Source organism: Pogona vitticeps, chromosome 1 (genome assembly GCF_051106095.1).
Source record: "Pogona vitticeps strain Pit_001003342236 chromosome 1, PviZW2.1, whole genome shotgun sequence".
Classification (NCBI taxonomy): domain Eukaryota; kingdom Metazoa; phylum Chordata; class Lepidosauria; order Squamata; family Agamidae; genus Pogona; species Pogona vitticeps.
Genome location: NC_135783.1, coordinates 61155790 through 61176081, shown reverse-complemented (window position 1 = coordinate 61176081; position 20292 = coordinate 61155790). Strand labels below are relative to the sequence as shown.

At 44.1% G+C, this 20292-nt stretch overlaps 2 protein-coding genes and 1 long non-coding RNA gene across 4 annotated transcripts in view; 2 read left to right on the top strand and 1 right to left on the bottom strand.

The window, feature by feature from the left end:
- Nucleotides 1–10479, top strand: part of NUP133 (nucleoporin 133) — a 45886-nt gene extending 35407 nt beyond the window's left edge. For both annotated transcript variants that reach the window (XM_020786537.3, XM_020786556.3), the window contains 3 exons: nucleotides 4295–4359; nucleotides 7308–7396; nucleotides 7697–10479. In XM_020786537.3, coding sequence (XP_020642196.3) covers nucleotides 4295–4359; nucleotides 7308–7396; nucleotides 7697–7833 — 291 coding nt within the window. In that variant the 3' untranslated portion in view covers nucleotides 7834–10479. The remainder of the gene's footprint in view (nucleotides 1–4294; nucleotides 4360–7307; nucleotides 7397–7696) is intronic.
- LOC144585891 (uncharacterized) lies at nucleotides 8439–13031 on the bottom strand. The gene is made up of 2 exons (XR_013540491.1): nucleotides 12905–13031; nucleotides 8439–8586 (listed from the first exon to the last, which is right to left on the bottom strand). It is a non-coding gene; the product is annotated as an uncharacterized LOC144585891 (long non-coding RNA).
- A 543-nt stretch (nucleotides 13032–13574) lies between these two features.
- ACTA1 (actin alpha 1, skeletal muscle) lies at nucleotides 13575–19973 on the top strand. Its single transcript, XM_020786570.3, has 7 exons — nucleotides 13575–13716; nucleotides 15536–15676; nucleotides 16620–16944; nucleotides 17523–17684; nucleotides 18136–18327; nucleotides 18447–18628; nucleotides 19623–19973. The coding sequence occupies exons 2-7, from the start codon at nucleotides 15548–15550 to the stop codon at nucleotides 19764–19766; spliced, it is 1134 nt and encodes a 377-aa protein (XP_020642229.1). The 5' UTR covers nucleotides 13575–13716; nucleotides 15536–15547; the 3' UTR covers nucleotides 19767–19973.
- Nucleotides 19974–20292: the final 319 nt, after the last annotated feature.

The following is a 20292-nucleotide window of genomic DNA, read 5'->3' as shown; positions in this document are numbered from 1 at the left end:
ATCCATCCATCCATCCATCCATCCATCCATCCATCCATCCATCCATCCATCCATCCATCCATCCATCTATCTATCTATCTATCTATCTATCTATCTATCTATCTATCTATCTATCTATCTATCTATCTATCTATCTATCTATCTATCTATCTATCTATCTATCTATCTATCTATCTATCTATCTATCTATCTATCTATCTATGTCTCACTCACTCTCTCTCTGTCTCTCTCCATCCATCCATCCATCCATCCATCCATCCATCCATCCATCCATCCATCCATCCATCCATCCATCCATCCATCCATCCATCCATCCATCCATCTATCTCTGACTCACTCTCTCTCTGTCTCTCTCCATCCATCCATCCATCCATCCATCCATCCATCCATCCATCCATCCATCCATCCATCCATCCATCCATCCATCCATCCATCCATCCATCCATCTAATCTCTGACTCTCTCTCTGTCTGTCTCTCTCCATCCATCCATCCATCCATCCATCCATCCATCCATCCATCCATCCATCCATCCATCCATCCATCCATCCATCCATCCATCCATCCATCCATCCATCTCTCCGCCCCCTCTCTATCTGTGTTTGTCTTTCTCTGTCTATCTCTCTCTATGTCTATCTCTCTCTCTTTCTATATCCATCTCTCCCCCCCTATCTCCATCTCTCTGTCTAGCTCTCTGTCTGTCTCTCTCCCCCCACCTCTGTCTGTCTCTCTGTCTATTTTCCACCTCTGTCTGTCTGTCTCTCTATCTTTCTGTCTGTCTGTCTGTCTCTCTCCCTCTCTGCATGCCCCACTCGTCTAGTTATTTGGCTGTAAAGTAAGGCAAATGCCAGACAGAAAGATCTGTCAGAGAAACAAGCCTCTATCCCCACAGGTGCAGAGCTGCAGTTATTCAGCTACAGCTCCCAGAATCCCCCAATTCTGGAAGTTGCAGTCTGCACCCACAAATCTGTCCTGTTGTGGCAGGATCCTGGCAGCCCTCTCTGGTAATTCTAAACTCCCCTTTGAAAACAAGCAGCCTTCCTCATCTCTTCCTTCCTTTAACGTTCTTTATCTGCCTGCCAACTTCCACCCTAGGGGCGGAGGCAAAGAGAAAATGTCATTTTTGCATTTCATGATTGAAAGGTGGCTTGTCCAACCAGCCCAAGGAAGGCAAGAAGACCTCTGGGGTGTCTGTAAAGCTTTGGACGAAGCAGGAAGGGGCGAGCCGAGCCCTGCTCTCCTTGCTCCTCCTCAGCAACCAAGAAGCTTTCGGGGGGGGGGGGGGGGGAAGCAGCTTGCAAGGAGGAAAGGGAGTGGGGGAGGAGCGTTGTCGGTTTTCCACTTCAGGAAAGCTACGCTTCTCAAAGGGAGTGCCAAGAGGGACAAGTTGACACTTGGAGGGGGCGAAGGAGGGCCGGCGAAGCCCCGCCCCCAAGACAAAAGAAAGCAACGTTACTTGAAGTTTTGGCGAAGACACACATCTATTTGATTTTCGCCTAGGCGGAAGATCAGCTGCGCGAGCCAAGTCACTTCCCTCCCTCCGGGCTCCTTGGGACAGAGGGGGGAGAAATCAGGAGGAAAAGAAAAAGGCAAATCCCCCTGAGTCTTCTTCCTCGAGTTGGGGATGGAGATGGAGGAGGAAGTGTGCTGGTCGTGCACTGTATGCAGACCACGTTGCACTTGCAGGCAATCTGGCAAAGAGCTGAAAGGAAGCCCCCCACTCCGTGCCCACAGCCCTGCACCCTTTCGGCCGGCTTGCCTTGCCTCCTCCCTACCTGGAGGTGCCCTCCTCCTTGAGCTCCTTGCAGGGAGTGAGCAAGCCTTGTCTTTTTGTTGAACAGCTTCTGCAACAAGGTGGATGTGGGTGGCATTTTGAGCGGGCGGTGGTGGGGTTGGGGGTTGCAATGCTGCTACCTCTTGCTCTGCCCCACAGAGGCCAGCCAGAACTAGAGCGCCCTCAGCTCGCAGCTGGGACAGCCAACTAGTTCCGTAAACCCAACCCCATTCGGCAGGAGCGCGCGCGCGCGCGCGTGCGTGCGTGCGTGTGTGTGTGTGTGTGTGTGTGTGAGAGAGAGAGAGAGAGAGAGACTGCCTGGTGAACACAGTGATCCTCTCTTGGCTCAGCTGAGCCGCGGCGCTGGGGCTGTTTTGGGGTTGGAAAGAAAAGGAAGGGGGCAGGCATGGCTGCTCCTGCAGAAGTGCGGGGGGGGGGGGAGGAAAAGAGATTTGTCTTCTGCTAAAACTTTGACCCTATAAGCAGAAAGGAGTTTTGGTCGCCAAGACGTGGGGGGAAAGGCAACGCCCCTCATCTGGACATGCTGTGTGCATATGATCTTTCTCAAGACGCTCTGCGCCCACCTCAGAATTGAAAGAGATCAATCTACCGCAACCAGGCTGCCTGACACCTCAAGCTCGTGTGTCGCTTGCCTCGGGGTGGGGGTGGGGGGCGAAGGGAGCGTGCCAGCGGCGGGGGCAGTCTGGGAGTCAGAGCATGACGGGGGGGACTCCCTCTGGCTGGTCTCCTCCCTACCGGCTCCAACAAGGCTGGTGCCGGTGCTCCTCGCCACCCTCCGCGGGAAATTCAAATACAGCCACTGGTTCCCGAGCTGGAGACATCAGCCTGCTGACGGCAGCACGGAGCGCCCACCCTGGCCTCGTTAGAGCCCGCTGGGAGGTGAGCAATCAGAGCACCCGGCTATGCTCTTGCCTCCCGGCTCTGGCCCACCCACCCCCGCCGCCGCTGCCGGGCCACAAAGGCAGACCTCCTGCCCACCCCTGCACGCACCTTCCTCCCCACAGCTGCTTTGCACGCGGGGGCGCTTGCATGAAGGGGAGAGGGAGCACTCATGCTGGCAAGCGCTGGCGCAAAGCAGCTCTGGGGAGGGGAGTGCGTGCGGGGGGTGGGGAGAGGTCTGTCTTTGCGGCCTCCCGGCTCTTGCCCACCCCATCCACAGCAGCCAGAACACCCGGACATACTCTTGCCTCCCAGGCTCTTAGCTATTCCCCGCCGCCGCCGCCGCCGCCGCCACCGCCGCCTCCAAGTGCGTGCAGGGGAGGGGGGACGGGGGGAGGTCTGTCTCCACGGCCCGGTCAGGGTCAAGCCACGGACCGGCAGTGGGCCGCGGACCGGGGGTTGACGACCTCTGTTTTATGGAACTGCCTGTGCAGCCAGTTGCACAACAGACATCTGCCTTATCAGTTAGTGCAACTATTTGTGCAGTGGAAATATCCCTAGCACGGTACTAACCATTATGAAAAATCCATGTTTCCCATTTCCCACTTCTTTGGCCCTTGTGGTCTTGACAAAGCAGAGTGTTATAGTGATGGGAGCCTCAAGTACTTGTATGTTTGTCAGGATCTATGTTGAAGTTGTAACAATTCTGTGCCATCTTTGTCTCTCTTGCTTACCATCCTATCTCTTTAAAACTCCCTTTCCTTTCTTCCTGTTCTCAGTCCTTGTGTGTCTTTTATCTGAGTCTTAGTTTGTTCTGGCCAACTCCTTTCTCCACCATACATTCTTTTAAGCCAGCTGTCTATTTTGTCTTGATCCTTTTGATCACCAGCCCTTTTCACCACCCTCCCCCGTAGGTGGGGTGGGTACAAGGATTTTGGTTCGGAGGCCCTTCACTCGTGTAGCTCCTTCTGCTTCAGTTGTACTCTCCTGTTCTTTTTCTTCAGCTTCGTCCTGCATTTTTCCTTCCAATTCTCATTTGTCTCCAGCCTCCTTGTCTCTGAATTTTTCAGGTATCTTTCCGTGCACAAAACTTTAATTCTGTCCAAAGATATACTTTTCCTTTCTCTTGTCAAAAAATATTTAGCTCTTAGGGCAGCTGAATGTTCTGTTTCACTACAAGAAGTCAGCCTGTAACTCTCTAAGGTATCAGTCCAATACGCAGAATCCAATACTTGTCTCCCTTTTTTCAGTACGGAAACACAACTAGCCTTTTGCAGAAATTTGCATCACTAGTTGATCCAAAGTTCATGATTTCCCCTCCCAATATTATTCACACTTATTTAGAGTCTCTCCCATTGATTCATGCCATATGTGAAATTCTGTCATATTTTCTCTGTCTTTTAACTCCAATCTTCTCTCAAAATCAAGTCATGTCTCTCTATTTTTAAAAATTATTAATTGTGGTACAACTCCTTTAAAGGTATCTTAGTGTCTTCTTTTCTACCCTGTTTTCAGCATAAGTGGACTGTCAAATTTTGATTTAATTGTAGTAGATGGATATATTTTTCCATCTTTGAAATCTCAAATATAATTTAACCTTTTTTCTTTTCCTTTAAATGAAGGATGAGCAAGTGGACATAAACTATCTTAAACTTAAAATACTTTGCAAAGCTCTCCTGAGAGATGGGTAAGCAGACACAATTTTAGTTATTCATCTGATGTATTTGTTCAGCTGAATAGTCTCCCAAAACAGTTTTCATAGATCAGTAACACATGAGACAGGCTTATTATACCCTGCAAGATATGACACAAAGATTAAAGAAAAAGAGGAGAGGAGTGGAAAGCAAGAAATTTAACACATTACTCCTTAAAGTTCCAAAGTCATTGTAACAATTAGTACAAACAGTAACCATTTGTGAAGAAAAAGAACTGTATTGAGAAGATCTTTCAGGAAAGTAGTAAAATACTTAAATATTTCTTCCCAGCTCTCCCTCTACTGCAGCTATTGTATGATAACTTTTAAATTGCCCTTAATATGTTATAAATGTTTATATTTTCTTCCAGTGTTTAATATGAAGCAAAATATATTTGTTTTACTTTTAAACATTTGCATGCTGCCTTCTATCATACTAGGTTTAAGTACAACCATATGATATATAACAAACTCAAAAATACAAAAACTACATATTGACGCTTTCTTGATTCCCCTGGATAACTGTAAAGTGACAATTGGGTCATTTCATTTTATTTGAAAAGGATTGCTGGTTAACAATTTAAGTTTTCTTCAACACGTAGGGGCCATTTATGAAATCGCTGTGACAGTGAGAGCATTAAATGTTGCCATTTTAACATTATGCTAGGTGTTCCAGAGGCGTAATCTGCCTTCACATGAAATGGATAGACTGAGCCTAAGGTCTTTCAAAAGCCCAGTCTTACCTCCCTTAGAATCCTGGTCAGACACCACAAAATAGACACCTGAACATGTGTATTGTAATGAATCAAAGCTAAACAGGGCCATGTTATACAAGGTATTACTGAATTGATCACCTTTTCAAACAATATGCAGCCAAAAGTATTCAAAGACCAGGGAAGAGATAGCAGAAGAATCTAGCATTTTTAGAAGAGGCAGCCATGTTAGTCTGTGCAAACATATCAGACAAAATCCAAAGAAACAAAACAAAATGACAAAAACATGTGGCACCTTAAACACTATTATATTTTAATGAGAAACTTGTGGACATGTTTTTCACTTTTTTGTTTTGTTTCTTTGGATTTAACATTTTTAGCTGTCTTAATTGGTTGAATTCCTAAGCCCTAGGAAGACTGAACTACAGTGTGGTTTAAAGTCTTTAACCAAACTGTCCGCAACATGTGCTCCGAACACTAAAATGTGTAAACAGAAATCTGTGAACAAGCGTACAGCAGTATCTGTAAATTTGTTCAAAAAACCAGTCTCCTGTTCACTGAAACTTTTCCTAAGTGAAGATGTGATCAGACACAACATCTGGATTGCACTATAAAGGGATGCATCATCTGGTGTGATTTCCTTTAAAGCTATCCTCCCATGCACACACAATCTGATACTAGTCGCTCCAGCCCAACTCCAAAAGAAGAGTAGCTCTGCTGCTGGACCGAAAAAAGGTCCAGATTGGTTATAGAACAAGGTTGGGCCAATTCACGACTTCCTGTACATCATTTTAGCTCAAACCAGACTACACCACAAGTGATCCAAAACATGAGCTACATCACCATCCAGTCAAGCTTTTTGTCTGTATAGGATTTCAAAGGTCCTCTGTTTTTCTTCCCATCCTGAAAACAATTCAAGGTATTTTTGCCCACATGGTGCATTCCACATACATTGGGTTTTAGTCCTCATTCCCTGCTGTCATGACTAATGGCCATTCTGTCTGGAGGTATGTAATGGACAAAGACATCTGAGAGAGTAGCACTGGTTCCGAATTAGTTTGAAGAGTTGCTGAACAGAGACCACTGTTTTCAGGTCCAATGAAACTGCAAGAACAAATCTTGTAAATATTTTCAAAAGTTGGTCCTGAAATGTAAAAGCTAGAAATGTGTATCTTTGCACAGCTACTATTGATTGCCCCATTCAAATGCTGGATTTGTTGCATCCTGAAATTGGACCCCCTAGAACTCCATTTGAGCCCACTGATGATTCACTTTAGCAATGTTTGATTGTTGGCATCTATGAGAGCCTTTCCTTCAGGGGTATGAATGTAACTGCAAAATTGAGATCCCCAAACTTCTAAATAGGGAGTTGTGTTTTTGCTGATATGGAAGTGGTTGCTGGGGTTAAGTGTTGGCCTCAGTGAGTACTGGGCAGGGGGAGACCATTGCAGTGGTGGGGGGGGAGGAACTTGCAGTAGTCAAGAAGAAAATAGAACTGGTGCATGTGTAATGGAGGGGTGGATCTAGTGAGTTTCTAACCTGGGCAAAGCTTAGTGCATGTCCTAGTCTTGAGTATCATTCTGTCAGCATTTGATACTTGCCATTTTATTAATGAGACAACTGATAGAGATGTTACCAAATATAATGCCACTGAACTAAGTAGAAAGCATCTTCCAGTATAAAAAAACCTTAATATTTGATGGAACTCCTTAGTGCAGGCTAATTCTTAAAATGTTCCTTTAATTTTCAATGCTAATCCACCACCAATATCTCCATATATATTATGCATATATAGTCGTCATGGTGAAAGCAAACACCCCTTAAACATTGGAATTGTCTTTTTATTCCCACTGCTGCCTCTGCCCCCTCTTTAGTTTACTCCATACCTTAGAAGTGGAATATAAAGGAGGAGTCTGTTCTACTGTTGAATGCAGCTCTGTTGACAAAATATTAGCGAGATATTATCAAAACCCGTAATATGATCCATGTAATTTTTTTTACTTTAGTCTTTATAATGTCCTTTGAATGTTTAAAATCTGCCTTGAAATAACTGAACTTGAGCAAAGTTATGTTGCTAGAATAAGTCTAAAAATCCTGATTAAGAGCATAAGGCAGCTGTAAATAATTCACATTAGAAATATATGTACAGGAAAGAGTAGCACAGTGGGATCCCTGCTTTAATAGTGGTTTTTTAAATTCATCTTTAAAATACATCCTTTACTTTTACAGTTGGTCCAGTTCTGAAGGCAAAGATGATCCAATTGAAGCCTCTAAAGACAGTATATTCGTGAAAATACTACAAAAGCTGTTAAAAGAAGGTATATTTTGTTGAATTTGTGATCAGAAATGAATTCCCTGCGAATCCCTTGCTTAAAAATACATTAAAACAAAACATATCTTATGACAGCTGTAAAGAAAAAGTATTAGTTGCCAATATTTAAATATGTTAAATATATAAGTGAGAAAAATTTAAAACTTAATTTGTTTATGGAAGTCACTTGGTGTGCTTTGATAGTAACTTACCTATAGATTTATGCAAGTCCTGAATAATTTATTCTGAAATGTAAGTGCAATCACTAAGCATTTGCATTAGCTAATGCAATTTTTATCTGTTGTAGGTGTTCAGCTCAGCGAGTATCTGCCTGATGTGAAGGACTTGCTGCAAGCAGATGAACTTGAACACTTAAAATCTAACACATCCTTTGAATTCATACTGAAAGCAAATTATGAGCTATATGTCTACAGCCAGGCTTAAAAATTTTTGAACAAATAATTAAAGTTTTCATAATTTTTGTAATGTTTTATATTAGTTTTGCAATAAAATATTCACTGTAAATAAGGTTGTAAGCATGCAAAATTTGTTCTATGCTAATCTCAAGTGAGTTTTAGTTCAGAACAGGTCTCTTCTTCCACAATCTAGCTTCCAATTTGTGCTCCTCATCTCAGTAAACAAATACAACTATGCAATTTTGCATCTTATCCTCAGTAGTGTTTTCTGCCCGGATTACAAATGCAATATATAGCCACAAATTTTAATATATACATAATTAAGTTCTCACCACTTATTCATAACATGTTCAAGTACAGACTGGGTAATGATGTGAAGCCTAGAAAATTCTTCTTCTTGAGAGTGTCTCTCCTGGATGATTGTCTTCTCTGCTTGATGTCAGGTTGTTTCTGACAGAGATTTTGCTGTACAATCCATAACTGTTTTAAATTCTAATGCTTAAAGAGCAGATGAACTCATACAATTCAGCTCAGTTGATTTAAACTGATGGGTGCCATAGGAAAATCTTCCTTACAGGCTACTAAACATGCACAGATTGACTGCAAAACAGCTTGCACTGCCTTACATTTTACTTTTTCTCTTGGCTTGATGCCTGCTCAAAGAACTTGATCCAACAGCTGAGAAGGTCATAAGTTAAATCAGTTGAAGAGAGTCCAGTTTCTAGCTCGAAAAGCATGGCTATCATTCCATGGCATCCCTTCTTTCTGTGCTTATGCAGCTCTAAGAAAGGAGAAGCTGAGAGAGTTCAAAAGAATAGACTTATCTGGCGATGTTCAAAGCAATGTAGAAAGGAAATGTATCTACTCTGCTGGAAAAGTCTCAAAGGACCATCACAGAGAAGGTTTAATATACTTGATTCTGATTAAATCATCTGAAATATATTGGAATTTATAGAATAGTGATGTGAAATATATTTTAAACCATATTTAAAAGTAAGGTTACATTACATTGACTGTTATTATCTTCATTTAACTCCTAAAGTGTTGGGCTCCTTTTATACATTTGTGTCTAGTAATGCTGCTGCAATTTTCATCCTCTTTGAGCTGCCTAAAGTTTAGGCAACTTTTCTTTGCTGTATTTAACAATGGAAGTGCTCCATAACTCCAAATCTGTTATAATTGCTGTATCAATAATTCTACATTACCTCAGATTTAATTGCCAGTTCCTTTCTGTCATTATTTTTGGATGAAATCTTGTAGAAAGTGACAATTAGAGTATGCCATTGAATTAATTGAACTTACAGAGGTGTTGACAATCAAATCCCCACTGATTCTAGGTATAATTAAGATTCTAGAGACCAGGGTTCAAATCCTCAACTGACCATGGAAACTTACTGGGGGATGGAACTAGTGAAACCATTGCTTAAATATTTTACTTACCTTGAAAGCCCTATTAGGGTTGCTGTAAGTCGATTCTGACTTGTTGGCTGATACTTTATTAGAGAGTTGCACAACTTAAGCAAGTTTACAGTGCAGTGCTTCTAGAACTGAAGGATTTGCTAGCTGCACACTGTTGCCCAGAGGATGCCCAAGTGTACTCTCAATGCTTTCCCACTCTTCAGGGACGCTCCTTCTAGTAACTCTAGTTGTGATTTACTATGTACTAGATTTGGGTTGTTAGCACATAATTTTGACCATATTATGTGAGAATTTATTCTCCAAAGGGATCTGCTGAGAGGTCAGATTAGAAATAATGGTCAAAATCCTATTGCATCACTATGTACATGCAACTTTAGGTTGTGACAAGCAGTAGTTATGATAGCATTGAGATGGAAGCATTGTGCAATCAGTCATGCTGAGGACACATGACCTACTGTGCAACTGAATAGTGTAATAGTGCCAGGGGTAACACCCAGCACAGGAATTTGTCCACCTATTGCCAGTTTTATCTTTCCCATGTAATCCAACAGAGTAATTGCAGAAATAATTGTTCAATGATAAGGGCAATGAAAAAATGAGTATTCTGAATGTACCCACTAAATAATACTTAACCGTCATGGAACTGGAGAGGCAGCAAAAGTTACTGTTTTGGATCACAATCCCAGACTCCAAAAGCTTCATGGAATTGTAGTCCAAAAGAGTAACTTTCCCAAGCTCTGGGCGATCTAGCCTTAATATGAATTCTTCTAACTGAAGATAAAGCTATGTACGTATCTTCAGTGACAATCCATTAAACGTACTGAAGGTGAACATTTTAATTTTGGTTGATTTAGTTGCCAAATCTATCCATTTCTTTGAAGAAAAATAATGTTGCATCTTCCAAACAACCCTTCTGAAACCATGACTTAAATAGACAAGGGTGTAAAGTTGTTGCTTGTATATCAAGACAGACATGAGAAATTACAGCAATTTCTCCTATGGAGATCGGCTTTACTCTTACCCATCTCTCATTGCTGGAATTTGACCTGGCTTGTCTCTGTTGTAGCTGAGTACAAGCAAAATATTGGTTTAATCCTTCATGCCTGTCTTGTTGCATCCTAATCCTTGAGAATGTTTACAAGGAAACTAACCACTTGGCTAGGAGTAATCAGGAGAAAAAACTGTAATGTGGTTTTTTTTAAGTTTAATTTATATTAATGGTGGCTTTGATATTTATTAAAAAGCACAGAAATTATGAGTACAGTTGTGTCATTCAGTGGTGTCATGTATGAAATCATAGAAAAGCTACGAACTTTGATGTTATCTGGGCTGTGAAGTCAGTGTGCCAGTAACTTGAATTCAGATCATGTCACTTTCCAGGGTAATATCAGGAAAAATATAAAACAAAGAGATTATATTTTGATGTAAACTTTCAAGGACACATCCACTTTGTCAGACATTAAGGGGCAGAATGAAATGAAATGCATACGAAATATCCGTTTCAGAGTGATTGCATATTTGTGTGTGAATCCTATTAAATAATAACAGTCCCAATACACAAGAAATGCTAGGTATTCCCTGGACAGTATCTTCAAAAGGAGAAGTAGTATGGCCCTTGGTGCTCCCAAGTCAGCTAATTCATTCATTGGCTTTTAAAAATGTGATTGTGACTCCTTTGGTAACAACTCTTTCGGTTAGGTATTAAAATTTTATATATGTGTGTATATTTATGTTCTAACTGTTTTTAGCACATAGTAAATCCTGATTTTAAAAAATTAATTCCATTTTGTATTGTCTATTGTCAATATATATACTGCTATTTACGTCTATAGTTCAAGTTACTAGTCCTACTTACATCATCCTACCTAGGAAAGAACTGTTTAATGTTTATATTTTGCAGTGACACTTATCAGATATGAGCTTTATTAGTGACTGTGGTAGAAAGGATCCTGATGATTTCTCAACCTTAGTATGATGTAGTGTTAACTTTTTTAACAACTTTCTCAGCCATAGGTATTATGTTTAACTGTGTGGGTGAGGGCTGGCAAGGGGGAGCTAAATAGTTGAGACAGATGAGGTTTCAGTCTTCTTCACTCTTGTTTCTTTCCATTGCTAGTGGAAGCTGAATGAATTATGCATATATACATGTATTTGCATAATTTAAACAAGTAGCAGTTCATACTTTGCTTAGCCCTGTTTATGGGGATGTTGGAAATAATCCACCCCCATTCGAACTACTGCAGATGTAGCTGCCGCTTCCTCTTGCCTTTGCCAGTGCCCCAAACCTGTCCTCCTAAGGTATTGGTTAGTCTTCTCTTCTCCATATGGGGCTGGTGTCATACCCAACCTAAGGGGGATTTGTACTCCCCCCTTTATCTAATCCCAAAACTGCCATTAACCTCCTCCATGACCATAACTAGATATGAATCTCTTTAGAACTTTTTTTTAAGTCAGTGTACCCAAGTGGTATAAATAGCATAAAGTACGGCTCATGGTGTATGGTAACTCTTCAGTGTTATCTGGCGGCCATCCAGACCCTTAGATATTTATCATCATCTATATATAAAACTGATTTTGCACAGCATTTTAAATTGTATTTTAAAAGTGCTTTTATAGTGGGTCACACTCTCATGCCACTCCCAAAACCAAATTCCTTTTGACGTCTGCCCTGATTTGCTTCCGAATCTTGTGCAAGCCTTTCAGCAACATTTCTCATGTGAATATTCTTTACTGGTGGAATCTGCCAGGCTCACATCTACCTGACAGTTCCTTTAATAGGCAGATATTTTGAGAATTGGCAAGTGAACCAAAAGCGAGAGGCCTAGGTTCACATCCCGCATCAGCCATGATTGTCTAGCGGCGTTGGTATTTTTGATCAAACATTTTTTTGCCAAAATATAACACACATACACACTTAAATTATTTAGAGAACACCTAATGCAGGCCCCTCTAATGCTTGCTCGTAGCAGACATTAAGTTCATAATTGCTCCCATAATCCAAACATATCAAGTTCCAGTTGTCCTGCCCTTTTAAACAGTCCTGATCATCGGACTGATCATCTTGTTCCTAAGCAAAAGAAAGTAAAAACACTTTGATTTCAGTAAGACTTTACTATGATAGTGCATTAGTTTCAAAGTGCTTAAATCTGGACAGCTTGGCGGCTCAGGAGTTTGATTAAGGACCCTAAAATCCAAAGTGCCCTTTCAGCTCCCTAACCTTTAAGGATCTATATTATTCCAGGTGGAGAAATGATGAGTACAACCTATTGCCAGTCCAAGGGCCATTATTCTGGAATTACTACATCAGCTAGAGAAGAATGATTGGTATGGATGTGATGGAAAAGCATTATAAAGTGTTTTAAAATCTCGTTTTGAAGATACTTCACGTAAATCTTACAGGTTTCAGTGATTCAGTGTTAAGTTTTGGATAACCTTCTGGAAATGAGTTTACGAAGGGTCCTAAATCGCATTAAAATTAACTCGGCACAAGAGGGCGCGATTGAATGCATGAGCCCAAGATAGGAACAACGGGACTATTGTGTGACCGAACCGTGGAACACAGTCGTAGAATTGGTCTGACTGAAACCAAAGGGCCGATTGTATATAAATGATAGGATGTCCACGTTTCGCTTTTAAGTCTGCTTCCGCCCTCAAAGCCTGTATCTCGCAGACCTGCTTACCTGGGCGTCCGCGCCACGGAGCTCCGTGGGCTATAAGCGAAGCAGACACCCACGGGGATTGCGCCGACTCGCTCGGTTCCCGCGGCAGCCTCTCTCCCGTCCAGCCAAGCCCACCTTCACGCCCGCCCGCTCCGAGCAAAGCCGGCGGGGGGGGGGGGAGGCTAACAGGTCTGGGCCTCGGGCCGCGCGACGTCCGCCTTTTCCCCGCCACAACCGGGACAAAGGCGGGCGGCGAGGGGCCCCGTCGAGCTGTTTGCCGGCCAGCTCCCGGCGCCGCCGAAAGGGAGGGCCGGTGGGCGGCAAGGGCTCTCCCCTTTCCCCCGGGCGCCCTCTGCCCCCCAGACATCTTCCTTCCTTCCTTTCCGTGGGTGAGCGGGGGGGGGGGCGCCCCGTCGAGCCCCACCTCCCCGCCGGCGCTTCTTTCTCCTTTCCGGGCATGGCGATGTAGGGGATTATTTGGGGCAGGAGCCGTCCCGGCCGTCCGTCCGGGGAGGGGGCGCGGAGGAGGTCCCGGCCCGGCAGACACTCCTTATACGGGCCGGGCCGTGTTACCTGGGCCCGGGCCAGGGCGCTCCTTCTTTGGGCAGCCCCGCGGCCTCGCAAGGGGCCTGGGGGGCTCCGGCCGGGCCGCCTGGGCTCGCTCGATGCCCAACACCCAAATATGGAGACATTCCTGTGGGTCGGCGGCGGGGAGGGAAGAGGCCGTCGAGAGCCTATATAAAAGGCGCCGGGCTCTGGGAAAGCCCACCGTGCAGCCGAGCTTGCTTGGGAGAAGCAGCGACCGGAGCTAAGAGCCAGGAGCCACCTTTCAGGTGAGTGGGTCAGGTGGGGAGAAGGGCACCGGGCGCTTGCCCCCCACGATCAGGATGGAAGCTAAACACCGGCCAGAGGGGAAGCCGACCCGACCCGACAAGCCGCCAAAGGCGGGAGCAGTCAAGCGGCGGCTTTCCGGCGGAAAGCAGAGGCGAGCAAGAAACGGCTGCCTCTGGCCAGCCTTCTATCTATCGCTCTTCAGCTGCTGTTCTTGGTTGCTTTTTCCAGATGTGGTTGAAGGTCTTGTTCTCTCTCTCTCGAGGCAACCACACTTTTTCTTTTAAAGTCTGCAAACTTTTAAATTGCACCTGAATTCCCCACCCCCCACCCCCGAGGTTTAGGCAATTCAAGTTCTGGGGATGAATGGAGTATTTTAGGATTAAATCACTCAATTCCTAAATCAGTGGGCTCCCACGGCAAACAAAACAAAACAAAACAAACAAACAAACGAGAGATGCGGGCTGAATGTTAGTGTGACTTTAAGGAAGTCAGTGTCAGCCCCTTGGCACGGGTGGTAAAATGGACAGGGTGGCTGGAGGCTAGAACTTCCTGCATGCAAGCAGTAAATGCCTGGGATTAACAAATCACTCCTCACTTGCAACGGATTGATTCAATGGATCAGTTCTAGTTGAGGCAATGCAGTGACTCTTCAGGGCCCACCAGTCTATGATCCTTCTGTGTAGCGCTTATTCAGGTGAATGACAATTTCCCTGCAAAGACAGTTCAACTATGAATTAAATCAGTTGGGTTGAGGGTTGTTTTATTTTGCCTGCTTGCTTGCGTTAACATTTTAGGTTATTTCTTTTTCATACTTCACTTTACTAATACAGTACTTTGGTTGATCATCCCATACAGGGGAAGATCCCATCTGATTGGCACTTTCTGCAACTCCTCTTGGGGTTTGTAGCATGCAGCAGGTTGTCTTGAGAGAGGACAAGCACCTCTGTTTGCCAGACAACCTATGTGTTGCACTTTTGCAACTCACCTGGCTAACATTGGGTGGATGTGTGCTCTAAATTCTTCCCAAGGAAGCAAATCTGCAAGAGAGAAAAACCCACATCTGGGGAACTGTTTTATGTTTTGACTCACTCACTATTCAGGATGGGCAGATGTTTTATTTTCCTGTTTCCTTCTTACAAGGCAAAGCAACCACCAAGATAAGCCCCATGGAAACAGACTTAATTCCAAAGACTTTTGTGTGCACTTGGCATATTGGTCAAACTAGTATGGAAGTCTAGATGAAGTGGGTGGCCCACTCAACTCCTCTAAAAATAAAGTTGGGTTTAAATCTGATCTCCAACCCCCTCCTCTCGCCAAGACAGCTGCCACAACAGCAAAGCATACTTGCCCAAGAATAAGTCCTATGGCTCTTAGCACAATTTGCTTCTGTGTAGCCCCACATTGTCTTGCACTGTAGCGTTGCAGCCCTAAGCCTATTGACTTTGGAAGTTAGCCCTACCAAAATAAATTGGACTTAATCCTTGATTAAACATGGTGAACCTACTCAAACCCAAATATTTTTTGCTGCCTTTGCTACGGATTCAGCTGTTACTTGCATTTGAGTTATCAGCTGAACAAGCAGGCAAGAAGGAGAAGGAAAGGCAGATTGGTTTGGTCCAGTATGGAATGCTTTCTTGGTGATTACCTTCGCTCTTAAAGCAAAGCATGATAGCTGACTGCCCAGCAGCCGGGCTAGGCTGTCCCAGGCTGTTCTTTGCCTTCTAAGCACAGAAACTTGCTAGCCTCAGGCTCGTAGATGCTTGCAGCAGGACACCTGGTGCCTCTTGTGAACAATACTTGCTTCTGTTTCTCCTTTAGAAAGCCGACATCATGTGTGACGAGGATGAGACCACCGCGCTCGTATGCGACAACGGCTCCGGCCTGGTGAAGGCTGGCTTTGCCGGGGACGATGCCCCCAGGGCTGTGTTCCCCTCCATTGTTGGCCGACCCCGTCATCAGGTATTTTGCCTCTTCTGCCATACCTGCCCCTTCCAGGGAAAGACCTTGACCCTGATTAAGATTCCAGAATTCATAGATCCGATAAACCATAGGATTTCTCTTCCCTTCCCTTCTTTCTTTTGGCTTGTCTAAGACTAGAATGACTCCTAGAAAAGAAAAAGATTAAGATTCTAATCCTATGCTGACTTGGGAGTCAGCCCCCACTGAGTTTAGTGAAATTTGCTTCTAAGTTAAACATGTATATAACTTGGCTGAGGAAGGAGCTTCAGCCAGAGGGCTGGTTGAATTGCTTCAGGCAGCAAATAGTTTGGAAGAATTATGAGCACTGCTCTTTCTTCACACTCTAGTTCTCCTTTTCCATTGGAAGACAAAGCTGTATATGACACAGAGCTTCTCCTGGGTCCCTTAAACGAGCCTGCTGGCCCATCCCATTGCTGGTGCCTCGTTGGCCAATCCAGTCCGTTTCTGTATGCAGACTGGGATAGAGAAATTATTTTAGGCTTTGCCTCAGGCAGCAAAGTTTCTTGAACCACCCCTGTTAAGCACAGCTGTGAGATTAATTTTATGGACTCTCTCAGGTTAAAATGTGTTGAAACAGGATGTGTTTGTTCTAGTTCGCATACTTGCATTATTTTCATCTAGAGAACAGGGAACCATCAGCCGCTCAAGGCAGGCTGTCATAACATTCCCCTAGGGCACAGGTGTTGTCTGTATGAGCTGCTCCCCTAAATTTAACTGTTGGTTGGTGTGTCCTTCTCACCCTCTGTTGTATGTTCCCTGTTGTGATAGAACCGTCCCAGGTCCTGTATAGGAAAGGGCTGGATACTTTCTTGCAGAAAGTAACAATGGGCATCTAACATGTTAAGAATAATAGTGTCAGCATGTGACTGCCCCTACCTCAGCCCTTAGAATACGCTGAGCCCTTTACTTGCTTCCTTCCTAGGGTGTCATGGTGGGTATGGGTCAGAAAGACTCCTACGTAGGGGATGAAGCTCAGAGCAAAAGAGGTATCCTGACCCTGAAGTACCCCATTGAGCATGGCATCATCACAAACTGGGATGACATGGAGAAGATCTGGCATCACACCTTCTACAATGAGCTCCGTGTGGCCCCTGAAGAGCACCCCACCCTGCTCACTGAGGCCCCTCTCAACCCCAAGGCTAACCGTGAAAAGATGACCCAGATCATGTTTGAGACCTTCAACGTCCCTGCCATGTATGTGGCCATCCAGGCTGTGCTGTCCCTCTATGCCTCTGGCCGTACCACTGGTGAGTGACATGGTTGGAAAGGGAAAGCAGAAAGCTAACGGTCGAGGGACTCCCATACCAGTCCAGCTAGTCACAGAATTGATTTAGGTACCTAGGAAACTGCTGGAGACCCAAGCATGTAGGTCATGTAGCATAAGGATATCTTCCCTGACAAGGATGAATCTCTAAGATGTCAGGAAGTTGTTTGCCCCACCATTACTAACTTCTTCAGGGAATATTATAACCTTTGCACTGAACACCTGCCACCACATCTCCCACTTACACACCTTCACTGATCCATATATTCTAGGCACTGACTTCCTTTTTAGATCGTCCAGGAAAGGAAAACTCCAACCACTGCCAGGGGAGCTTCGCCAGCATAATGTAAGGAGCCCCATGCATCTAGTCATTAGCTGGTGCACTCGCAAGGGAAAGAGGACCTTCACATACTAGCGGTGGGAGTGTAACTATCAGGAAATCTCTGTTATGTCTCATGTAAACACCAGCATGTTCGCACCATCTCTTGTTTATCTAGGTTTTGTTTCAAGCCATTGAGAGCAAGTTGCTGAGCTATGTGTCTCTTTCTTGGCATTCTGTAGGTATTGTGCTGGACTCCGGCGATGGTGTCACCCACAACGTGCCCATCTATGAGGGTTATGCTCTCCCACATGCCATCATGCGTTTGGACCTGGCTGGTCGGGATCTCACTGACTACCTGATGAAGATCCTGACTGAGAGAGGCTACTCTTTTGTCACCACAGGTAATGGACGCAACTTCCACAATCCTTCAGCTCTTGCACTTTGACTATAACACTTCAGTCTGTTTGACTGTAGAACAGTAATGCCTTTCTGTTTATAAACTGCTGTGCCCTGTAATTGGCCTGTCGTTCTTGCAGACACCAGAGAATGCCTTTGGAATAGCTCCTAGGAAGCTGGCATCTGGTTGTGCTTGGCTGGGATAAATCTAAAACCTGCAGGCAACTTACAATCATGCAATTGGCTTCATTCATAAAACAATGTGGATGGAAGTGGCACTGGCTCTCCCTCTAGTGGCAAACATATTTTCAGAAATCTAGCTATGAGTGTCTACGATGTCCTGCCCATCTGTCTTTCCCCTACTAATTGGATGATATGCTCTTCTCCCCTCTGGGGTGGGATCCTTCTTTGGCAGGCCGCTAACTTTTCCACCTCCTCCTTTCCCCCTCTTGACAGCTGAACGTGAGATTGTCCGTGACATCAAGGAAAAGCTGTGCTACGTGGCTCTGGACTTTGAGAATGAGATGGCAACTGCTGCCTCCTCCTCCTCCCTGGAAAAGAGCTATGAATTGCCTGATGGGCAGGTCATCACCATTGGCAATGAACGTTTCCGTTGCCCAGAAACCCTTTTCCAGCCATCCTTCATTGGTATGTATCTCCCGCCCTCTGAGCCGGGGATCTCTATCCTATCAAGAGCTCTTGGTTATATGTATCCTGTGAGTAGCTCCCTTCATCTTTCAATTCCTTTTTCTTCCTAATGTCATCAGGCATGGAGTCTGCTGGTATTCATGAGACAACTTACAACAGCATCATGAAGTGTGATATTGACATCAGGAAGGACTTGTATGCCAACAATGTCATGTCTGGTGGTACTACCATGTATCCTGGTATTGCTGACCGCATGCAGAAGGAGATCACTGCTCTGGCTCCCAGCACAATGAAGATCAAGGTGAGTTTCTTTCCATGAATTGCTAATTCAGTTTGCATGCACTGTTCTTACTGCTAAGGACACTAGAATAAGGACAGTAGTTGAAGGCAGATATACACAGACACTGCGGTTTAAGGAACCTGCCATACATGGATACTGGAAATAGGAGAATATAGCCTTTTCTGCTCCCTTGCCTTCAGGAATTCTATTTCCAGACATTGGGTTGCTTCCAAATTTAGTCATATGTACAATAGACCCATTGAAATCAATGGGACCAAAGCTAATGTGTTTTATTAAGTATGAATAAATCTGGAATGATGCCAATTTAGCAAATGTTACTTACAACCATTAAGACCTAGTGAAATCACTGGAAGTGAAGTTGGGTGGCATATGTTTTAAAAAATCTAATTGCCCAGCAACGAGTCACTCTGGTGTAGCTCATCTTACTTGCACCTCCTCTCTGTTTCGGAAACAATGTAATTGAAACCATGCCAGCTAATTGTCTGTAAGATTTTAACACCATACTGGTAGTGTGCCAAGGAGAACTAAGGGAGTGTGATGAATTGAGTGTCCAATTAGTACTCAAGAGAGTTGGATTTCAAATCCCTGCTCAGCCATACAAACTGGAGAGGGTGGCCATGGAAAACCATTACCTGAACATATGGCATATTCTGAAAACCTTATGAGGGTCACCATAAGGTCAGAAGCAACTATAGCATAAATAACAATGACAACTAATATGTCAGGGGTTACAACAGGGAGTGTTACTGCTTCATTGCAGGAGACTAGGTAAAATTGTGTTCATTTGTACCTTTAGCTGTGGTACTCTTGTACTGGATCCAGTGATTACTGTCCCCAAAGTGGGAGGTGACGCCACTCGATCTTGAGTTTAAAAGGTTTCTTCTGTGTAGAACCTCTGTTGTGAACTTGTATGCTGTCCCTGATGACCTTGCCTTGTCTTCTGTTCCCATCCAATCCCACTTTTCCAACTGAATCATCCTTCTGCTTCTTTCAGATCATTGCCCCTCCTGAGCGTAAGTACTCCGTCTGGATCGGTGGCTCTATCCTGGCTTCCCTGTCCACCTTCCAGCAGATGTGGATCACAAAGCAAGAATATGATGAAGCCGGCCCATCCATTGTCCACCGCAAATGCTTCTAAACGTGGTTTACAGAAAGGATCATTATTATTACGATTACTACTTGCTAACTACTCTCAGGATGACAACATTGTGAGCTGCAGGGTGTTGAACACCTGCTATGGCCAAGTTAACATGTTCTATTTTGTAACAATGTCTTTGTTACTGTTGTTGCAGATGCCATGTGACACTGAGTGTATGTAAAGTGTACATAAAATTAATTTATTTTACCTCATTTTGTTATTTTTCAAATTATGCCCTGTGGAAAAGAACAAAAGAGAGAGAGAGAGAGAGAACTTCAAGAAGCATTAAATCATCTGTCATTCTGTCATGCCCCAACACAGCTGGCTTTGGTGTGATTTATTGCTCTCACAAAATGCTGTGGGCTGCAGTACTTCAAGCTACTCTTCCTGGCTTTATTTCAAATAATTGCAATATTTTGGAAAGCATGGGGGAGTGGGGAGGAGGTTCATAAGAAGTAAAACTATGTGGCAGTAATTCCAGGCTCATCCTTATCAAAGCAGCAGAGCAAGCATCATATAAGAAATC

Excerpts from the sequence above, each read along its gene's own strand:
- ACTA1 (XM_020786570.3), top strand. The coding sequence starts at position 15,548 with ATGTGTGACGAGGATGAGACCACCGCGCTCGTATGCGACAACGGCTCC. Across the intron at positions 17,685-18,135 it reads CTACTCTTTTGTCACCACAG|CTGAACGTGAGATTGTCCGT; the intron begins GTAATGGACGCA and ends CCCTCTTGACAG. Across the intron at positions 18,629-19,622 it reads CCAGCACAATGAAGATCAAG|ATCATTGCCCCTCCTGAGCG; the intron begins GTGAGTTTCTTT and ends TGCTTCTTTCAG.